At 33.6% G+C, this 22,718-nt stretch overlaps 5 protein-coding genes across 5 annotated transcripts; 3 read left to right on the plus strand and 2 right to left on the minus strand.

Annotated features, from left to right (window-relative positions):
• Window positions 1–1,217: 1,217 nt before the first annotated feature.
• TRIADDRAFT_60714 (uncharacterized protein) lies at window positions 1,218–3,991 on the plus strand (the record flags this gene model as incomplete). The annotated part of the gene is made up of 2 exons (XM_002116654.1): window positions 1,218–3,288; window positions 3,939–3,991. 2 exons carry the CDS (start codon window positions 1,218–1,220, stop codon window positions 3,989–3,991), a joined length of 2,124 nt encoding a protein of 707 aa, XP_002116690.1.
• Window positions 3,992–5,600: 1,609 nt separating this feature from the next.
• TRIADDRAFT_60715 (uncharacterized protein) lies at window positions 5,601–6,386 on the plus strand (the record flags this gene model as incomplete). The annotated part of the gene is made up of 1 exon (XM_002116655.1): window positions 5,601–6,386. The coding sequence occupies one exon, from the start codon at window positions 5,601–5,603 to the stop codon at window positions 6,384–6,386; it is 786 nt and encodes a 261-aa protein (XP_002116691.1).
• A 2,317-nt stretch (window positions 6,387–8,703) lies between these two features.
• TRIADDRAFT_60716 (uncharacterized protein) lies at window positions 8,704–9,477 on the plus strand (the record flags this gene model as incomplete). Its single annotated transcript, XM_002116656.1, has 1 exon — window positions 8,704–9,477. One exon carries the CDS (start codon window positions 8,704–8,706, stop codon window positions 9,475–9,477), a length of 774 nt encoding a protein of 257 aa, XP_002116692.1.
• Window positions 9,478–11,656: 2,179 nt separating this feature from the next.
• On the minus strand, window positions 11,657–17,235 carry TRIADDRAFT_60717 (uncharacterized protein; the record flags this gene model as incomplete). Its single annotated transcript, XM_002116720.1, has 16 exons — window positions 11,657–11,758; window positions 11,834–11,899; window positions 11,986–12,087; window positions 12,169–12,266; window positions 12,370–12,448; window positions 12,742–13,088; window positions 13,164–13,228; window positions 13,391–13,462; window positions 13,568–13,690; window positions 13,781–13,821; window positions 14,038–14,148; window positions 14,293–14,461; window positions 14,607–14,704; window positions 16,197–16,283; window positions 16,483–16,606; window positions 17,078–17,235. 16 exons carry the CDS (start codon window positions 17,233–17,235, stop codon window positions 11,657–11,659), a joined length of 1,842 nt encoding a protein of 613 aa, XP_002116756.1.
• Window positions 17,236–19,852: 2,617 nt separating this feature from the next.
• TRIADDRAFT_60718 (uncharacterized protein) lies at window positions 19,853–22,097 on the minus strand (the record flags this gene model as incomplete). Its single annotated transcript, XM_002116721.1, has 4 exons — window positions 19,853–20,079; window positions 20,417–20,507; window positions 21,294–21,389; window positions 22,026–22,097. The coding sequence occupies 4 exons, from the start codon at window positions 22,095–22,097 to the stop codon at window positions 19,853–19,855; spliced, it is 486 nt and encodes a 161-aa protein (XP_002116757.1).
• Window positions 22,098–22,718: the final 621 nt, after the last annotated feature.

Consider the following 22,718-nt stretch of genomic DNA (forward strand, 5'->3'; position numbering starts at 1 on the left):
CATAGTGCACATATTTATTTTCATGCAGGAAAAGGGATGGAAATAGCATACAAACTCCATATAAGAATTTAAGGGAAATATACACTTTACTCCCATTAAATACTGCAAAATTACACAATTCCATATAAAACGATGTTAGTCTTATATAGCCATAATATTTGTAAATGTTATGCCAATTAATGTGATAACACAGTAGAGTATGTGTCATTTCCATTAAAATATACTTTGTTATTAATTATGATCATAATTAATGTTTTCATCATAAATAATTTTCGAAATTAAAATAAGTGAGCTATCGATTTGAACTAATATTAAAATTTTAATATTGCATTATTTCAACTCAAGTTGATTGTATTCATTTGACCCTTTCAGCAGTTATTTGAATGATATTTCGGCTAAAACTGGCCGATCTTCGCTCTTAAAATAGTATAAAAATTTAATTTTTGTTTCTATTTACTTCCAAATAATCTTGAATTTTGTGCTGCAATCATGGAACCATCTTAACCGATAATCTAATATCTAGCAAAGCTTAAGCTTAGCTAGATTAGGTGTGTTTATAACCCTGAAGGGAGTGAATAGGCTTTGATTCCGAATTCAATAGAGATTCATGATTTCACCTTGACCTCTTTCCATCATGCGATCTAGCGCATAGATTATTCTACTGGAAGAGAATGCTATAAAAAAGTAAGCAAGCCATAGTGAGCCCTGGATAAAAGTAATCTTGCATAAAATGATATATAGGTAAAGCCTGATTATTTTTCCTCTCGATATTAAAAGAATTTTAAGGTCTTCTGTGGAGGCGATTTCCAATTATACTGTCGGGTATCAAGTTATCGAAAGATCTTGGAGATTATCAGCTAGAATTTATCCTATTCGCCCTTGTGATCTAGATTATCTGACTTCTTCTCTCCATCATCATCCAAATCTCTGAAAATCAAGGCAGTCAACGCTACCTACTTCAGTTAATGACTACTAGGGTAGATCTAACTTTGATACCACTAATTTTCTCTCACTCTCTCCCTTACTATTTCTTGGTATCAGTGTCTCTAAAATCTTTACACGATCATTTCATCTAGTAATGACATCAACTCTTGCTCTCTCTATAAATTAACATCGCTAAAGTTAAGTTCTTCATCAATATTAAGTGAAATAGTCTATCCATTTATGTCATCTTGTACACTTTGATACTTCTAATTTCAAAAACAAACCAAGTGAAAATGGCCGAACATACTATCGACTACCCAAAATCGACAATCGATAAAATTAAATCCATTCATAAAGCTGGCTTAAAAGAACATTATATTGGATTGTCTCAAAAAGCTCTAAACAACTATAACAGAGCAATAAAGTTAATTGATGAGCTAAAAAATCAAGATTCCATTCAAACTGAGCTCTTATTTGATATCTATCTGGATATTTCAGCGGTTTATTGTTCACAGGAAGAATATTCATTGGCAACAGATTACGTAGATCAAGCACGTCAATTAGCTGAAAAATTATTTGATCAGCTTCGAATCGCTAAATGCGTAGACAATTATGGATGTATTAAGTTAGGCAGGTGTATGTATGACGATGCATTGCAAGATTTCAATCAAGCTTTGCGGGTAAAATTGGATATTTTGGGTGATCATAATCTCGATATTGCTACAACATATCATAACATGGGAGATGCTTACTATTTTCGAAAGGAAAAAGAACAGGGGGTAAAGATGTATGAAAAAGCTCTAAAAATACGGCAAGAAATATTAGGAAATAAGTCTTTAGAAGTTGCAGATTTATATGAAGATATAGGACTGGCACTTTTTGATGCCAAAGAACCCGATACTGAAGACCGCGTTTTGCCTTTATTTCAACAAAATTTAGATATTCGATTAGAAGTTTTAGGAAATCACAATAACGCCATCGCAAGATCTTATCATAACTTTGCTTGGATGTACTATAAGCTAGGCCGTTATGAAAAGGCTATACCGATGTATCAAAAGAGTCTCGCTATCAAACTAGAAATATTAGGAAATAAGCATTTAGATGTTTCTCATATCTACAACATGCTTGGCACAATCTACTATAATCAATCCGAGTATGATCAAGCAATAGCAATGTTGCAAGAATATTTAAAATCAGAGCAAGACAATGATGAAACTGATGTCAAGAAAATGAATGCAGTCTGCTACAAGTTAGGAATCTCTTATGCAAAATTAAATCAGTATGATAAAGCTATAACAACATTACAAAAATGCTGCCATTCTAAGCAAGAATTGTTGGGCAAAAGTAATTTGGAGGTTGCAAATTTATTATATGAAATTGCCACTGCTTACTGGAATAAAGATGATTATGATCTGGCCAGATCCACCTATCAAGATTGCTTAACTATTAAATTAGATATCATTGGAAAGAAGGATGCCGAAATCGCTAATCTTTATTATCGTATAGGAAATACTTACTATCTGCAATCTAAACGTGATGATGCGTTAAAAATGTACCAGGAATGCTTTACTATTCAGCAAGAGGTATTGAATGATGATGATCTAGAAATTGCAGAAACGTATAAGTGTATAGGACGTATCTATGCTGAGCAATTACATTACGAAGATGCTATTTTAATGCATCGAAAATGTTTAGATATTCAATTAAAAAAGTTGGAGGGTGATAATGAAAATATAGCAATAACATACGAAAATATGGCTCAATGTTACGATGATATGATGGATTATAAAAATGCTCTATTTATGTATCAGAATTGTGTAAATATTCAACAAAAACTATTTGGAGAACATAGCTTGCAAGTCTTAAAATCTTATCATCATATGGCTGTCCTGTATTTTAAAGGAAAAAATTACAAGGATACACTTTCAACGTTGCAAAAGATGGAAGAATGCTTACAAGAAAATCCCCATGATCAAGAAGCAGCTGACCTATATGCTGACTTTGGTCACTATTATACTAGGCTCTCGCAATATGAAAATGCTCTTGAATACTATCAAAAGGGCTTAGCAATTCACCAGAAAATGTCCGATGCCAATAAATTACATATTGCAGAATGTTATGAAGATATTGCAAACACCTTTACCAAATTATCCAAATATGATAAAGCAATCGATATGCATCAGAAATGTTTAGCAATTCGCTTGCAGTCTGCAGAGGACAAACGCAATAATTCAGAAATTATCAAATCCTATAACTCCCTCGTTGAAATTCATACTCAGCAAGAGAATAATGACAAAGCTCAAGATATGCAGGAGAAGTGCCTAAATTTTAAGAAGAAAGTAAAAGGAGAGAAGAATTGCAAGGGTATGTATCGCCAACTCATTGTAGCGATCGAGATGCCAATAGGGTAGATATTAATCAACTTGCGTTAATATTCCTTTGACCATCTGGGTTTGATTTACGATAAACTACTAAGATAGCTAAAGAGTGCTTGTAATTTTTACAAGGTCTGAGACCGCATTTTGTTGCAAGAAAATATATAGATAGTTTCTATTAAATGGAGTAATAGTATTTTTCTAATAGTAAATACCTTTTTACAGATACTGCAAGGCCTATTAGTTTAGAGATATTTTAGGCTAGCCAGATGACTCAAGAACACCGACAACGGATACAGGAAAATTGATTCTGTTAATTAATTCTACTTCATAGAAGTATTAGTTATAGCCTATCCAATAGACAGTAAAGAGATAGAAAAAATTTTACAGCACTATTCCATCATAGTTTAAAACTATAAGCAGCGGATAAAACATTCGCGATTTGTTAACATACTCGTATAAAGAATTTCATATGTTTAATTTTCGTGCAGATTTACTGTTTTTTCGTTATTAAATTAATAATAAGTTGAAGGGCGACACTGATCTTAGGTATTTTCCGATATTAGAATACCACATATCCACCAAGGACTTAAAAATTATATAGGCTGATTCAAATCTTAGTATTTCTTTATCGTTTAGAGAAGATTGCAGATACTCTAGTAGTGACATCATTAGAATCAAAAATGAAATAGATTGAATAAATTGAGAAATAGTTTAGACTGATGCTATTGATGTTCTTTTAATTGGAAGATACAGCGAAAATTGCAAGAGCTTTTGTATTAACATTAATGTTCTGCCCTTGTATCAAATAGTTGGTAATTAATAAATTATTTAAAATGCTGAAAACACACGGTAGTAATGACCTTAATTTTTAAAGTATAAGATAATTTACTCTAATCAGGTAAGCTCCGTATGCAAACAGTAGGACTATTTCATTCTATGTCTATATTTAAAAGTAAAGAAAGAACTTATGAACCTGAATTATTTACTTGTACTTATTATATATCATGCACAGCATCTAGAATGGTATAGTAGTTCTGGCAGCGACAAAATTGTAAAGGCCCACATTTGAAAATAAGTTTGCATTTACCATTTATTGTATACCTTATTCCAATAAAAAAATATCCTTAATCTGATTTAGGGATAGTTACTGATACATTCCCATTCTACAGCATAATACTCATATCTCTTTGTAGTCACACAGAGAAGATAAAAAAGCTCTAATACAGATATGTTGCATCAGATTGATTCTATTAATTATTCGATATGTCATTTAAATTATGAATGGAAATGAACACATAGATACCAAAAACAAGCTGGCTTAATATCCAATATCTGAAAGTTGTAGGAATTTTGATCAGAATTTCGAAGTCCGTCGAGTAAAATGGATTAAGCTTTTCGAGAACTGATATTAAATCAACCTCTTCTACTTTACTGATTGATTCTCATCAATGTTATTACATTCATTTAGCCTATCCAATTTTAGTTTAATATCTTTATTCCATCGCAGGCTAAACATAAGTTCGAATTATTTTATCATTCATCCTTGAACAACTCATTACTAACTAGGATGTACAGATAGAAAGAAGTAAGATACACTTCATTTTATCTATCCGCAGGTTCAGCAGGACAGAGCATGCAGAGTTGAAGTAGAATATAGATTTAATCCAATATGCATTATTAATACCTACGAATATAGACGTAGATTTCATTGCTTATTTATAACAAGCCAATCATTTATTCTACAGCATACGAATTTTCCATCATTCTTGACATTGCTAGTAGTAAGCATTCACATTTCTGTACTGTACATTCAACGCTTCTATCCTTTGGTAAAAAAGATCGAGTGAGGAAGTATCGGCCGAGAGCAAATAGGGACTCATTATCATATGAATGATTTCTACCCTTATATAGCTTTTCATCACAGCACATGATATTATCGTCATTAATTACATTATGAATCAAATCATGAATAATTCATTTTATAGAATTTCCATGTTGGCATTATTCCAAATAAGTTATGTAGAATAGAATCCGGTCTGTGCTTCTGTGTTAGCTATAAATAGGAGATCGATTTTGGATACAGAGTAGTACAGGTCCAAGTCCTAAACTAAGAGCAGTAAATAATAAAAGCTTGCTTGGACGAATTTGAGCTCATTTTCAAATCTCTTCGCATCGATCTATTTGATTTTTAATTAAAATTGATACTCTTACAATTAGAATACAACACCATATTGCTATCAATTATCTAAATCTACTCGTACTACTATTGAAATTATTAATCTAAAGAGATCGTTAAAGATGTCAGCTGCAGCTAATCAGTTGCAAGATTCCACTAAAGATTGTCAATCAGTTGATGAAGAATTTACATCCAAAGTTGAATCATACAAGGAAGAAGCCGAAAAAGCCAAAAATGAAGGAAAATTCAACGAAGAAATTGCCTGCTATGAAAAGATTCTAACGATGATTGATGAAGCGACAGTTAATGATCCTACGTTACCTGATTTAAAATGTGAAACTTACTTACTCATGGCAGCTAGATATCGAAATCGTCGACAATTTGCAGCAGCACTGGAATACTGCGATAAAACTGAACAAATTGCTGAAAGAACAAGCATTAAAATTCGTATCTCTGAAGCTTATGATTGTCGAGGCTCTATCTTATGTGAAGAAGGGTCGCTTGATGCAGCAGTAGATGCATTTCATAAAGCTGAGAAATTGAAAAAGGAATTTATGTCCGAAGATGATCCACGTGTTGCTCAAACTTATGATGGATTAGGGTGGACTTATCGACAACAAGGAAAATTGCAACTAGCCATCGATACTTATAAGAAAGCTCTGAAAATAAGACTGGAGGCTGGCTCCAACGGTATGCTCATTGCTGTTATGTATACCTTACTGTCAGACATTTATGCCAAGCAAGAAAATTATGAAGAAGCTGTCACTGCAGCATTAGAATCACTTAAAATTAAGAAATCACTTTTTGGTGATGACTTTCCAAATAAGCAAGACGAACTTCGAGATATTGCAGCCTTATACTTTAAATTAGGCAAAGCCAAAGAAGCAATGGAAATATTGTCATCCTAAGAAATCGTAAAATCTGAATTTTCTGAGGTGTATGGTACTATGTAACTTTACATTGGTAGAGAAATTATTATTGAAAGGACATTAACCATTTGTATTGAAGCTGCTAGACAAGTTATTATTGTCAATATGTTATGTAGAGGTACTGTAAATCAGATATAACTGGAAAATAATACCAAATCTAGAGATGTGGATAATAATTATAAGAAATGTACTTATAAATACTTGTAAATGTACTTATAAATAACTTGTAAATGTACCTATAAAGTACTTATAAATGTGCTTATAAGTATCTTAGTAAAATTTATGATAGTTCAAGTATGTTAATTTCAGCTTCGTAGAAATTAATATTAATGATAGGATTTCGCTCTCATATTGAGCTCTGCAAGTATTATATGAAGTTGCTCGTAATCTTATGTTATAAACGAGTTAGGTAACGTATTTAAGCAGTCATATTTTTCTCTTCTTATTGTTCTTAGTCCTTCTTTTCTAAGATCTGCTCCTGGGAGAAGTTTTTCTTTATCTGCTAGAGCTAATTCTCTTTTTACAAAGTTTTTCAATCCTTAGAGAATCAGTAATAAAATCGGCTGTATGATCGTATGCTGAGTGAAGTTAGTTAAAGAGGTTTTGCTATACAACCGCATGTTCTCTTTAAGTGGTATACAAGTTTATACAAGCTTATAGCATTCCATATCAAGTTGAGAACTAGTTCAGCAGAGGATTTGCAACTTGCAAATACACACAGCAAAATATATTTGATTTGTCAAGTATTTTGTCAGAAAAGAAGCTACATTTACTAATTAATTCAGTCAGTCTCTGCTATAGAGATAAAAATAGACATTTTCATCTCTATCTTTCCTTCTACATGAAGACGGTTGATTTTAATGTTTGTATAGAATACGTGTATGCTAGATTATATTGCAATATTTCCCATCGAAATAATTTTCTGACGCCCTTAAAATAACTGAAATCTGGTAATGTATAATTCTGTTAAAAATTTTAGTATCCGTATAAGTATTGGCATGGCTTGATGTCTCAATGATATCAAGTTTCAGTGGCAAGGGACCGTTATAGTTACATTATAAACAAATTTAAATAAAACTAGATCTAAAAATCAGGATAAGAAGGGATTTGATAGTGTTTTGATACCAGTTCATCACCAGCGAGAATGTTGATTACTTGCAAATTTAGTAGATGCTTTCAAAGTTATAATGATGCTCCTGGATAATGCGTTGATAAGATCATTTTAACTTGTCAAGTCTTCTCTATGCTCTTAGTTTACAACGTATATTGGAACAGAAGGATTTTGATCAAACTATCTCTCACTAAGTTATCTAGCATTTAAAAAATTCAATCAATATTCAAAGATTTACCTCTAGTATGAATAATTTAGTACTGAATTACGAAATGCTCATTTACTTCATATTTATTCACTTTATAGGAAGAAATTAAGTATTCGTTAACATCTCGATATTTGACTTTTGAACGCTTAATCGTTTTAGTATGGCTACTAGTGATGAAAGTTTTGATTATAGTATCGATTATCTGATTTATCATTACCATTTTCAAATGTTACTATGAGGAGAAGAAATAGCAATTCCTCTCGAGCTATACTATCACAATATACTATACTTATAAAGTTCAATACAATATCAAAGTGATGATATCCCATTCGAGATTTGCCCAATTTTAATGGCTCCAATTTTTGGAGTTCGTCATTACGAGCTGAAGGGATATAGAACCCTTTCACTCCAAACTACAATTTAATCAGATAGATTGTTTCAATTCCAAAACGATTTTTATTAGTTTATTTGTATTGTCATGCAAATCCATGACTTATAGATCTACTCTATAACACCCATTAACTTGATTATACTATTCGAATAACATTACGGTTTGCATACTTGTAAAGAATAGAATGTTCTATTGCCATGGTTATAAGCAAGTTTGGGATAGGTCAATATTCAAATAATACTTTTAGCATTATATCAGTGATAGAATTTTTCAACTGGATTGGGCATCTACTCAAATAGGGCGGATCTAAGCGCATTGGTCAGTTAGAATAAAATAAATATATATATAGGCATAATTAGCTGCTGAACGCTGTTATAACAAGTTTAACATCACACATGCTGAATCGGCTAGATTCAGAATAGAAACAAGTTTATTTTCAAATTAATTGATTTGTCTTCGAGCTCCATCTCTAGTCTTTTATTATCGTTGTAAGCGGATTTCTGCGATCGATTTCAGATTGAATTGCATCCATTCTGGTCAATATATTTTTTATGCGTTTGCATCGATTGTAAAAGAGCTGCTAACCATGCCTAAAAGAGGTCGTGTAAGTACGAAATTTAGAGCCAAAGTCAACACTCTCATGCGACAAGCTGCTAATGCTGGTGATCATGAAAAATATCAAAAGAAAATAGACTGCTATGATAAAATTTTAACAATGATCGATGAAGATACAAGTCGTGATCCTAGCCTTGCCGACTTACTTTGCCAGATATATCAGAATATGGCTATCGTCTACCAAGATGGTCAAGACTATTCACAAGCTTTACATTACTGTGATCTTGCTGAACAAGCTATCCAAAATACTGAATATGACACTCGAATTCCAGACGTATGGGAAACACGAGGTTGTGTCTATCATGAACAAAAAGCCTATAGCCAAGCTGTAGAGGCTTTACATAAGAGTTTGCAATTAAAAATGCAGATCTTTGAGTATTGTGAGCATCATATAGAACTTGTCCCTACTTACGAACGCTTGGGTGATTCCTATCAAGATTTGGGGAAGACTGACGAAGCGCTCAAGTTCTTCCAGAAAGAGCTTGATGCATTGGTAAATAATGATACAGATCCCTCAGAAATTGCAACAACTTATAACAAAATAGCCTATTCACTTCAAGAAGAAGAGCGATATGAAGAAGCCCTAGCTGTGCTACAAAATGCCCTAGAAATAGAACAAGAAATATTCCAACATGATGATGAAGGTCTTCGAAGAACCTACCAGAACATGACTCATCTCTACATTAAATTGGGAAGGCAACAGGAAGCGGATAAAATGTTAAATCAATGTATAGATCTAGAGTAATATCCTACTGTATACATGTATTACGACATTATCAAGACAATTGCGACTAAATATAGGCGACTGTACAGAAAATGATTTCTTACGTTGTAGCGATGCACCTTATATTGGATTGTATTGATGGCTCCATTTGATATGTAGTAGTTAGCTTTCTAAGAATAAATAGGATCGTAATGCTTATATTAGTTGATTGCTAATAACTAATGTTAATCAGTTAGCTAAATAGGGTAATTAACTCGATATGATATGATATACTGCAATGGTGAAGACGCCACTACCTCACGGTGTTAGATACTGAATTAATTAATGGAAGAATCAAGATATATTAAGCAGATTGATTCGTATTGTAAACATATTGATAATCTATTCGAAGAAAAAATCTTCTGTTTGATGTCTTAAGTCTGATTGTAGGCAACATTGTTGCACTAAAGAAATTAAACCAAATGTATAGAAGCATTGTAGAGATGAGCTTGGAGTAGACTAAATTTAAGTTCTTTCGAGCTCATGGTGCTTTAGATTAGATTCTTGTTCTAGTCAGTTATTTATTGCTCTACTATTCTTAACTCTGTAATAAAAGTCTTGATCCATTAATACTAACTCACTAGAATCTCTGTAAATGTTCCTAACCATCATATGAAATTCAGTTAGCATAGTTAGTATAATCAGTAAGTTTTAGCAGACTTTCATATCGTTACTACGCGTTCGAATCAATACGATTTGAAAGTCTACCATGATAACTTACTTCAATAGAACGAATCCAAGATCCAAAAGAAAGACTAAAGAAATTCTAAATTCAGTTATAATTTCACTACTCTTAAACAATTTGTTATTCGATTTGGATCTTAGCATCCATTTTGCTCGCTAAAATTCTTAATAATTGATATGGGTTGGAACAAGATGTTACCACTTCCATACTTGTTAATTACGACGTTGGGCTTTCTGTTATCCACGTCACATAATTTGTCCATATACTTATTCCATCGCTTTCCAGAAATTTTCGCTAGTCTTAAATGTATCAACTGCTTTCATTTTATTCAAAATATAAAATCGGTGACGAAGTTAATGCAGATTTAGTTAGCTCACGCAGAATGAAGCACCATATTGTAATCTCAGCGTAGAGCATTTATCTATGTTGCAAATAATAGCATCGTTCAAACAGAATAAAGCTATATTTTGGATCATTTTACATCAGCCGCAGAGTTTGGAAAGTCCATCTTTTGCCAATTTCCGGAAGAGAAATATCTAGATCAACCTGAAGCAGCCTTCTGATATACAACGGGAGGCTATATTGATATATTTGTACTTGTTATTATAATTTAATCAATATGATACTCATAATCAAATGAAAAGCACATAAATGAACAAGAGAATTACGTATCCAAAAGTAGTATCGTTCGGACAGGATAAAGCTGTAATTGGATCATTCGAATCAGTCCAAGAGACTGAAAAGTCCGTCCGAATCTAGCGAATCTCTTAGGAAGCTTCAAACTGGAAATAGGATAGATGATTTGTATAATATACAGGTGTTAATTTCATAGCTACCTGTCTAGATATGTATGCAATTAAACTTTCTTGTAATGATGTTAGTCTAAAGTCTCTTTCTCAAGCAATGCCTCGTAATTTACAGCCAGGGTTTGAAAAACAGCTTTCTTAGACAAGCTACACATACCCATCAATGCTAACCAAAAGGCGATCTCACCCGTATCATGAGACTGATTATACTATATTTTAGGACTTGTGGCAATACGTGCTACAAAATGCAACACTGAAACATTGAAATTATATTTTATTTATTGAATATTGGAAGTATTCTTTTTAAAGCCATAATTCCGCGTCATCATTCAGTGATTTAAAAATGTCCTTACAGAACAAATAAAAAAACTTGATCTATCTATGTAATAAAAATTTCAATATTCCCATCTGCTACCAATTACGCGCATACCATATTCTATATTATTGGCTCTTTTGTAAGGCATTATTACTCTTTTATAACCATGACAATAGTTAGTAGCAATGACAATACGGCTAGTCGAGTTGGATACTGAATAATCAGCTACGTATATCTGCTATAATTTAGTTTTATCACAGTCTGCAAGAAACATGAAATGCTAAACACTAGATATGATAAGAACTAGAAAAAATTTTCCTGCATATCACCGCTATTATATAATTAAACGACTCATTATAACACTTTAATCTTAGCATATACTTCGCTCGCTAGAATTTCTTCAGCAAGCGGGCGTTGTTTTGGGTTACTGCAAAGCAACCATCTTATGAAATTCGCCTAGCATAGTTAACAAGTTAAAAGAATGAATTTTTGTTGACTTTTAAATCGTATTGATTCGATAACATAGCATACCTCTAAAGGCTTGTCCATGCTAAACGTATTATCAAACTCATTCCGCTCTCGTAAATTAGATAAGAGCTATAAAGCAGGTCAATGTTTTCAATCACTTTCTACCTTTATTACTTTTGACACTCTATTTAAATATTTTAGTTGATTGAACTTACTTTGATTCGTTCCATTCCAGTTCCCATCGGATGAAGCAGCTCATAAAGTATTATACCTAATGCATAAATATCTACTTTTTGGTTGTAACATTTCTCATACACCTAGCGGGGTTATTTAAAACCAAGCATATTATATACTTCAATCAACACTAAAAAGCAAACGGTACATACTGTATAAATTACCTGTTCAGGACTCATATATAATAAAGTACCCACATTCCTAGTATATATTTCACGTTTATAACCTTTAGACGTGCTTTGGGATAAATTATCTATCATGTCTGCAGTCACAAATTAACTTGTCAATACGTAATTAACGTTTGTACAATTCATACTATCCATTTTTAAATAGTTTAAATTTCTGATTTGTAGCGGTAACAGTACCATAGTCATTGTAATCAATTGCTAATCCAAAATCGCCAATTTTTATAAGGCCATCCATAGAAAAGAATATGTTGGCGGGCTACAGTATCAACAGGTAATTCATATTATAAACGTTATGACGATGATATCATGATTTTACCAAACGACATTGATACTATGAGTTATCCTATTGACAGTACTACTTTTAAATCTCTATGAATTAAACCAATATCATGGATGTAAACGAGGGCCTTGAGAATCTATAAATTAAGAATTAAGAAGTGGCAAAGATTTGTGTATTGTGTACGCTAGCAAAGATGAGTACATGATAGATACAATTGCTTAGAAAGAGTGCCACACAATATGTTACCTTGATTTCTACTAGAGGCTTACCTGATCAAATATATCATAACATATACTAATGTTCCGATTTTGATGATGTATTTGCAACCATTTGCTCAACGTTTCCGAATGGCATAGTTGCATTTGAATGATTAAATAGCTAAAAGGCTTTACCACTTCTGTCGGACAAGACTGAGGGTATTTTCTTGCTTTTTCAACACCGAAATGGACATAAGATGACGATGATGTCATCTCAACTGCGTTGCTATCGGATTGTCTGCTACTAGCAAACGGTAATGTCGCATCTCGTTCTTCGAAGATAATTCTTGAGCTCGAATTACTGGGAGTAAGGTCGTCATTCATTTTAAAAGCGATTTCTACCAAATCACTACCGCTTTCTTTTCCAAGTAAAGATTATAGAAAAATTACGCTACTCAAAGAATTATCGTTGCTAGTATTGCCATTATCGTTACCTATCAAACTTGATAGTCTGTGAATATTCATATGCGAAAACTGAGAATTGGACTCGCTTTCTTCACTATAAGATTACAAAAATAAATCAAAATCTTGCTTTTTTTGCTAATATGATGCAAATTTCAACGCTATTTTAGTTGTCGGTGACATCATCTAGTACCTAGCAAATAGGTCTAAGTTATTTGACCCATTGCAGGATAATTTTTCTATCCATGCGTTGTAATACCGTATCGTTCCAATGTTATCTAGTTTCGCCAGTACCTTTACTTCGCGTAACACTTTTTCACGCTTATCATCCCTAAAAAAATGAATATAAACAGTTGCTTTATCAAGACTATTCTTTAAAATTTGATATTTAATCAAATCTATCTTTTAGCCATTTTTCAATGCAATCGCTGTTTACTTGTTAGGCAATTGCAATATTTTAAGTGCGTAATCCTGGTTATCCAATTTGTTTCTGGCTTTCATCACAACACCATAGCCACCACTTCCAAGCTTCTCTTTTAGTTCGAATTCGTTTTGCAACCTAATGATGAAATTTGTACAACTGCCTATGATTATGAAAAAGGCTACCATACTTTTCATCAATCGCAATCAGCATAACACAGTCAATTACCGTGAAATTTGCATAATCTCTCCATTACCAGTGTTGATATTCTAAAAGATATTACAGGCGTATTTCATAAATTTAATGTTACGGTATGTTAATAACTAAAGCTTCTTATCACCAAATCGCTTTTGCTTAAGATAGTACATGCTGTTAACGTTTCAGATAAGTGAGATACGGAACTAAAAATTATCCCATTATATTATATCCTATGCGATATATTTATTTATCGATTAGTGAGAGCAACATTAAGCTACTAAAGTTACCAAATTGGAAGCTTCGCCCTCGTTTGGCACTTGAGAATTAATTTCTATTATTGAGTTAGCAGCATTAACTTTATGATCATCGGCTGCCGATTCACGTTTTCTAGACTGACACTATACCATGATCCGGATAAAGTAGCAAATGATAATATTTCAGATAAAGGAGATAAGAATCTTTGGCGCTAATGATATTATATTATTATATTATATCCTAAACGATATATATCGATCGCGAGTACAATTAAAAACTTAATTTACCACATTGGAAACTCGGTCCTCGCTTGATACTTGCGATTTATTTTCTAATTTGGAGTTGGCAGCATCTATTTCATGATCTTCGGTTGTCGATTCGTCATTTCCAAGCTGATACTTTACCAGATAGTACAGGATTACAAACTTAATGCCGTAAATCACCAGTAGACATGTCCTAATCATGATGATAATAAAATCAGATTTAGGGATTGTAGTAAAATGTTAAGCCAAAATGAAATAATACAATAATACAATACTCGTATATATAAGAATCATCTGATATTAATCAAGAAATTGACGCTGTACTATGAAATCGCTACCTTGCTGATGCAGATAACATACTAAAGGCCCAAAGACATTGTTTCGATCTAATAATCACCGGACGCTTGCAATATTTTGCCGTAAGAAAGTATTGCGTCTATATCATTTACGAAATAACAATGTTAATACAATTTTTACCGTACATAAATCGTAAAATCTATACTTTTTAGGAAATGACGTTGTTAATCATCAAGATGAATTAAAATTTCCTCGTGCTTTAGTAGCGTAGTTTATCTAGTCATAATCTATATTCGTTGATGGCAGAAACATTCTCTGTACAGCTAGTTTGAAAATTAAGTATGGCAACGAGCACAGTAAAATCATTTTGCAATTCAGTCCGTCCTTGCTCTCTGAGCAAAACATTCTACGTCATCATATCTACTTAATAGCTAATAGCAACTGTAATACTTTGCAGAAGGTGATGAACAGAGCATCAAGCCAGCATGCGTAAAATAATATATATTCAATAACTTGTTTGGAACGCTATGCAATATGACAGTCAGAGCATGCCACGTGCTTTGAGGGCACAAAAAATCTGCCAGAAAAAAATTGAAGCATGCCAAAATTATGATATCGATCGATTCGCTTTCATATCTATTTAGCTATTTATTAAAACATGGACGGTAGAGACTATGAATAATCAGTTTGTAGTGCGATAGCGTATGATATCATTTTATCGGATTAATTAGTGGTAAGTCAGAGAGACAAGATACTACCGCAATATCTAAACTACGGCAGCATTTCTATTTCTATTAGATTTGTTAGTGGAATATTTCGCACTTTCTGAACTGTAGTAGCTTGACTATTTAGAGAAGTTCACGTCGAGATGGTTTAACAAATCTGCAGATTCATTAGCCTTATATAGAACAAGATACTATCACATTTTCTGAACTACGGTAGCTTTTCTATTTGGAGAAGTTAACGTAAAGATGGTCTAACTAGAGAGAGTGAATGCAATGAATACTATAATTGCGATAATTCGTTCTATATCAAACACTAAAGGATTATTTCTCGCCTTAAGAAATAGCTACAAAGCCAATCTGTTGAATTGTTGTGTAGCGAAATCAATATCTGTTGTAATTTATTTTATGTAAAGTTGAAATATCATTCTAATTATTTCTCTATGTATACTGCCTTCCAAAAATAACTCAAGGTGATACCTTACCCTTACGCAGTTTATACTATGGTTTGCTATCGTAGGGATACGTATTTCCCAAAAATAATTTCCCGTTAGTAATTTATTCTAGTGTTAAAAAGCGTCATATAGTATGATAGGTATTTCTAATAATTTCGATACCGGATAGGAATCGTAGTTTGTAAGCATTGCAGTTACCTACGGTTTCAACCGGCATGAGCAGCAGTAAAGTAAGCATGTTTTCAATCTAGATATCATTTACAGTAACATGAATGTAGTGTAATTTGATCTATCTAGCCAGATGACTATAGCAGACTTTACCTCTAAATTCTATTTTATATATCAAGACGACATGGCGAAGAAAGTCAACAATGCAACAGTTCAAGAGATCTGATCAGAAATTAAATCAATTTGTCTGATTATCAATCCACTTTTAGGCTGGTGATCGCCATACCTTAAAATATCCATTTTCTTGAGCATCTACCCGTACACGGTTGCAGTCATCATGGTCGAGAGTAAATCTAGGCTCATCGACTTCTTCCTGTAAATGAAGAGCAGAAATGATAGATTAGTGTTTTCAGATTAAAAAATATTTCTACTACAGGCTTCTTGCACAAATTATCTATCTATTTTCAGGACGATACTGCAGACATAAATGCTATCTGGCCAATATCAGCGACGGACTGCTGTTGTACAACTGGATGAACTTTATATGATGATGAAATACTTTTCAGTTTTACCTTGGTCGTTGATGAGAGAAATAGCTTGGAGAATGAATGCAAAATCCACCAATATTTTCGTCCGTTATCTTTAGCGTCTGCAGTCCATTTCCTACCCAAGGTGCGAATTGTCATCAATGATTTACTGGAGAAGAAAGAAGAAACAATTTGTTGTTATTAACGTTCCCTTCATCATTTTTAGTCATAAATGTCTACATGGTAGCTACATGACGGTAAAATGAGTCAAAATTGCATCATATTCACTTTTTCCTGTCTTATTTGCGAAACAGTGTATCGATTACTCAATTACCGGTAATTGAATCATCGATTGTGCTGTCACGGAGTTCTACTATTATATCAGGAATGGGTAGAAAAAAGTCCAACTTTCACTTTTTAATATTGAGAAAACTGACTCAGAATCAACGCTATATCTCAATATCGAAATACTGAATGATTAGTGATTAAGTTATCCATAGTTCTATCATGGACCACTGCAAGTCAATAGGAAATATCCTAACTGTACTTCTGAAATATTTAGTCGTCCTATAGTTGTACTATCCTATCAGGAATGGGTAAAAAAGTGGAATTTTGACTTGTTCATATCGAGAAAACTTACTAAGAATCAGCGCTGCATGTCAGCCTAGAGGCACTCTCCGAATCGTCCAATCCATGAGTACCACATAGAAGCAATGGAAGAATGATCCATACAAAGACAAGGCGGTATCGGAATTGCATCGATATAAGGTTGCAAAAGCGGCTAACTTGGCAATCCATTTGTCGATTTGGTAGTCAATATCAATGGAATAATATGGCAGTCCTCTTACCAATATTGGCAGTTGAAAAATGGCAAATTATGTCATTGCTAATCCTTTTATAGCCACGTCAAAGTACCGTAGGAACTGTAGGATTGTAAGAAGAGCCAAATTAAGTGCATCATTTCCATATCCAACCAATGATTATCACGGTAGCATTTTGGGAATCATTTTTTTTCGCCATTTTTGGAGCTATTTAGCTGTGGGATTGACGGACAGCATCATTTTATTTACCTTTCCTACAGTCAAGCCACTTGAGTACTGTAAGTCAGGCAGTCTGGATTTCCATCTGCACAGCATGGAAGCGTAAAAAATGTGCAGTAGAGTTGTTTTTTTTCAACCAAGAGTTAGCAACTGTTATTTTTATCAATTCCATTACCTCTACTATCATCCTAGTCGAGGTTGATTCCAGTAGACAAGACTGCTAGTGACAGCAGGACTTGCTATTGATGTTGCTAGCCAAAAGAGAGCAAGTCCAACTGCCAATTGTTGCATAGTTGATTTCAGTAGACAAGACTGCCGGCGATGGCTAGACAAGCTACTAGCCGACAGAGAGCTAGTCTTTAACTGCCATTTTGCTGTATAGTTTTATGTTTATAAAATAGATTCAAAGAATAAAGAGTAGACCAAGCTAAAAAGTACTACTTTGACGATAGAAATTTACGCTCAGTCTAGTCAAGAAAGGATCCAAGCATTTTTTTGTAGGCGATTCTGAGCCAAAAATGAATATTTCGTATGGTGCACCTTTGAGAGAAATTTCTCTCACCTTAGATCGATTTCGCCCATTTAGGATATCATAAGTTGAATGTAGCCACTTTAACAAAATAGGTTCAAAGAATGAAAGAGTCAACAAAGTTAGCTGGAACTAGATTGTTGACAGAAATTGTCACTCAGTTCAGTCAAGCAAGGATTCAAGCATGTTCATGTTGTGTAGACGATTCCGAGCTAGAAATGAATGTTTTACACGCTGAACCTTGACAGAATATTCCCTCACCTTGACCTATTTCGCCTATCTAGGATATCAATAAGCTAAATGCGGCCACTCAAGGATGCGTTCAAGAAAGAGAAAAACAAATCGACAATGTAATTTTTTACAGCACAGTACAGCAAACTTATTGCATACCTATCGTCTATAATGGTCGATGCCATGTTTTTGCCGTTGTTAACTCCATCGCTTTCGCTTACTTTCTAAGCTAGATCGCTCATCTGCAGCAGTCACAATCCTTGAATCAATCATCCATAAGTCGATTCAACAATTGCTCTAACTCTTGAGGGTAACTTTAGTAATTGACGAATAAGTTTCGACGATCAGTTTGGTGGTAAAGGAAATAGGCTACAGTTTCATTTTTAAGCTATCAAGCTCGATGGACCACCACGGTGGTAGCAATACTAGCAACAATGATGCGCCGAGTAGTATCCTATTTCTACAATTTTATTTGAAGAAGAAAGTGGCGATGGTTCGATACAAATTGCCTTGGAAACCAAGAACGATATTAGATTGAGTCATTCAGACTCAAGAATTGTTTTCGAAGAAGTAGATGCACTCGTGTATCGCCTTTTGCTTATGATAAGCCTTGTAATAACGGTGGAGTTAGGATGCAATCATCTCCATCTTATGTCAATTCAAGCGTTAGCAAAGTAATTCACCATCAAAAAACGATCATCTAAGGAATCGTTCCAGGTCTGAGATTGTTTTCCAAGAAAGAGATGCCACTACAGCGTTGCGATAGCAATAAGCTCACGAGAGATTAATAAATAGTAGTAGATCAAGTCCTTGAAATATCCGATGCATGACTTATCGATTCTATAATTCATTATCAAGACTAACTTCAATCACTGAACTTACTAAATTAGGAGCTTTGTCTTCGATGGCTACTGGCCATTCCTTACTTATTATTGAGCCACCAGGATCCAATTAGGACTTCTTCAGCTACCGATTCGCCTTTTCTAAACCGATCCTTAACTATAGATGGTATTTTCCCATCCTCATCATCATCATCATCGCCATGGAAACATCAAGAATCGAATGAATTGCAGCAATAGTTGGAACAAATTAGGAATAACATGCTAAGACAGTAATACAAATTGACCCACAGTGCCTATTGGAGTCTTTCATATTTCTCCATAAAAGTAACATAATATCCATCGCCAATGACTAGAATGATTGATTTGGTTTTTTTACCCGACTAAATATAGAGCAGCCAAATCTTAGCTTGTAGATGAAGAGCTATGTTGAGCATGGTATTCTACAAATAGTCAATCTCAGCCTAGAAAGGTACTCAGGCAAAGCATCCATGATCATAAATAGTAAGGTGCCGAATTCCGTTAATAGGAATGATCAAAGTAGATAAGTAACGCATAGAGTTGGTTATAGTCATAGCGAGATCTCTATGGCTATAGTAGTCCGGAATAACTGATTTACCTTAGAAGACAGCAGCATTACTTCCATCCTTGCTAATTTCCATAATAAGTGTCCTTGCTATAAACGGCCGATAGTTTATATCTACAGTATATGTTAAATGAGTTTGGCTAGTTTTATATAATCAGCTTAGAATAGCATTTTTCGTCATTTCTGTTAGTCAGACCATCCTGCGTTTTAGGAAGTTCATTTCTACCAGCATCAACGACTTTAATTTTATTCCTGGTGTAAGAATTCTAGCAGCATCAACTACTTCCATTTTATTCATGGTCCAAGCATCGATGATCGCCGTGCAAAATGAAGTGCTATTGACAGTATTTGTGCTTGTTATTTTGATTGATTTAATCGATAGGATACTCGGATACTCTTTATCGAAATAATGAACACCTAAATGAACAAGTGAGTTATGCACAATAAAGCAATATCGTTCGGACAACAGAAAGTTGTAACTTGATCCTTTGGATTAGTGAAAGAGTCTGAAAATTCCATCTATGGCCAATCTCTTTGCGAACTTCAAATTGGAACTAGAATAGATAACAGAATTCATCAGTGCAATATCAAGATGCTCATTTCATAGCCACCTGTCTGAGTATGTATGCAACTAGTTTTTCTTATGATGATGTTAGTAGGATATCTCTTTCTCCAATAATATCATAATTTGTGGACATGGTTTCAAAAACAGCTATCTTTTCTCTTCTATAACAGTAATGTAGGCCATACATACCCATCAATGCTAACCAAAAGTTGATATCAACCGTACCAGGAGAATGGTTATACTTTATTTTTAGAAGAACAGGGACTTGTGGCAATACATGCTACAAAATGGAACAACGCCAAGACATTAAATTAATCGTATTTTATTTATTACTTGTTGGAATTATTGTTTTTGAAAGCCATAATTCCACATTAATTATTCGTTAATTTTAAAATACGTTCTCTTCTATTCCCGTAGCTAATTACAAAAATTTCCTGACAGAACAAATTTAAACTTTTATCTAGGTTATAAAAATGACAATATTCCCATCTGCTATATACCCTATTCTATTTTTTATAATGCTGTGAGGCATAATTGCGTTTTTATAACTATGACGAGTTAGTAGCAATGACAACATGGTCGTAATGGCCAGTTGAGTTGGATGCTGGAGAGTGAGATACGTGTATGTGGTATAATTCAGTTTTATTGCATGAAACATCAATTGCTAAACATTAGATATGACGAGAATTCGAAAAAATTTTCCTTATATATCACTGCTATTAATTGATTAAACGACTCATTATAACACTTTAATCTTAGCATATACTTCGCTCGCTAGAATTTTTTCAGCAAGCGGGCGTTCTTTTGGGTTACTGCAAAGCAATCATCTTATGAAATCCGCCTAGCATAGTTAGCAAGTTTAAAGAATGAATTTCTGTTGACTTATAAATTGTATTGATTCGATAACGAGGCATAACTCCCAAGGTTTTTAATTATCGCTAAACGTATTATCAAACTCATTCCGCTCTCGTAAATTAAACAAGAGCTATAAAGTCAATATTTTCAATCATTTTCTACCTTTATTACTTTTGACACTCTATTTAAACTTTTAGTTGATTGAACTCACTTTGATTCGTTCCATTCCAGTTGCCATCGGATGAAGCAATTTAATTATGCCTAATGCATAAATATCTACTTTTTGGCTATAATATTTTCTAGATACCTAATTGGGTTATCCAAAATCGAGTATGATTCAATCAACTGTCAAAATGAAGAAGTAAACGGTAAATACTGCATAAATTATCTGTTCCGGGCTCATATATAATATAGTACCCACATCCCTAGTATATATTCGTATTTCACCTTCATGCCCTTTAGCCGTGCTTTGAGGTAAGTTATCTATCATGCAGTCATAAATTAGCTTGTCGATACGCAGCTATAGCCAATTCATGCTATCTACTTCTAAATAATTTAAATTTCTGATTAGTATTTTTATTAGTAATTATAATCACTGTGATCAATTGCCAAACCAAAATCGCCAATTTTTATTAGGCCATCCATAGAAAAGAATATGTTGGCGGGCTACAAGTCAACAGGTAATTCATATTATAAACACTATTATGATATCGTGATTTCACTAAACGACTCTGATACTGTGAGTTATCCTATTTACAGTACTACTTTTAAATCTCTTTGAATTAATCCAATATTATGGATGTAGACGAGGGCCTTGAGAATCTATAAATTAAGAAGCGGTAAAGATTTATGCATTGTGTACGCTAACAAAGCTGAGTACATGATAAATATGATTGCTTAGAAAGAGTGCCACACAATATGTTACCTTGATTTCTAGGCTTACCTGATCAAATATATCATAACATTTACTAACGTTCCAATTTTGATCATGTATTTGCAACCATTTGTCCAACATTTTTGGCAATTCGATGATCAGTTTGGTGGTATAGAAGATGGGCTACAGTTTTATTTTCAAGCTATCAAGCTCGATGGGTTACGATGGTGGCAATACTAGCAACAAGGATGCGTGGAGTAGCTTCCTATTTCTAGAATTTTTACTTAAAGAAGGAAATAGTAGTGATTCGATACAAATTGCCTTTGAAACCAATAATGACATTAGACTGAGTCATTGCAACTCAAGAATTGTTTTCAAAGAAGAAGATTCGCTCGTATATCGCCTTTTACTCGTGGTAAGCCTTCTAATAGCAGTGGAGTTAAGGTCGCCATCTTATGTCAATTCAAGCGTTAGAAAAGTAGTTCACAACCAAATAATGATCATTTAAGGAATCCTTCAAGTTCGGAGATTATTTTCGAAGAAAGAGAGGCCACATCAGCATTGTGATAGCTAAGAATGATCAAATATTCGATACACGATTTATCGATTATATAATTATCGAGAGTAAGATACAATCACTGAACCTACTAAATCAGGAGCTTGGTCTTCAATGGCTACTAGCGATTCCTTAGCTATTTCTGAGGTACTAGGATCCAATTTGAACTTCATCATCAGCCACCTTGCCACCTTTCACCTTTTCTA

This window comes from Trichoplax adhaerens, genomic scaffold, assembly GCF_000150275.1.
Source record: "Trichoplax adhaerens TRIADscaffold_17 genomic scaffold, whole genome shotgun sequence".
NCBI classification, from domain to species: domain Eukaryota; kingdom Metazoa; phylum Placozoa; class Uniplacotomia; order Trichoplacea; family Trichoplacidae; genus Trichoplax; species Trichoplax adhaerens.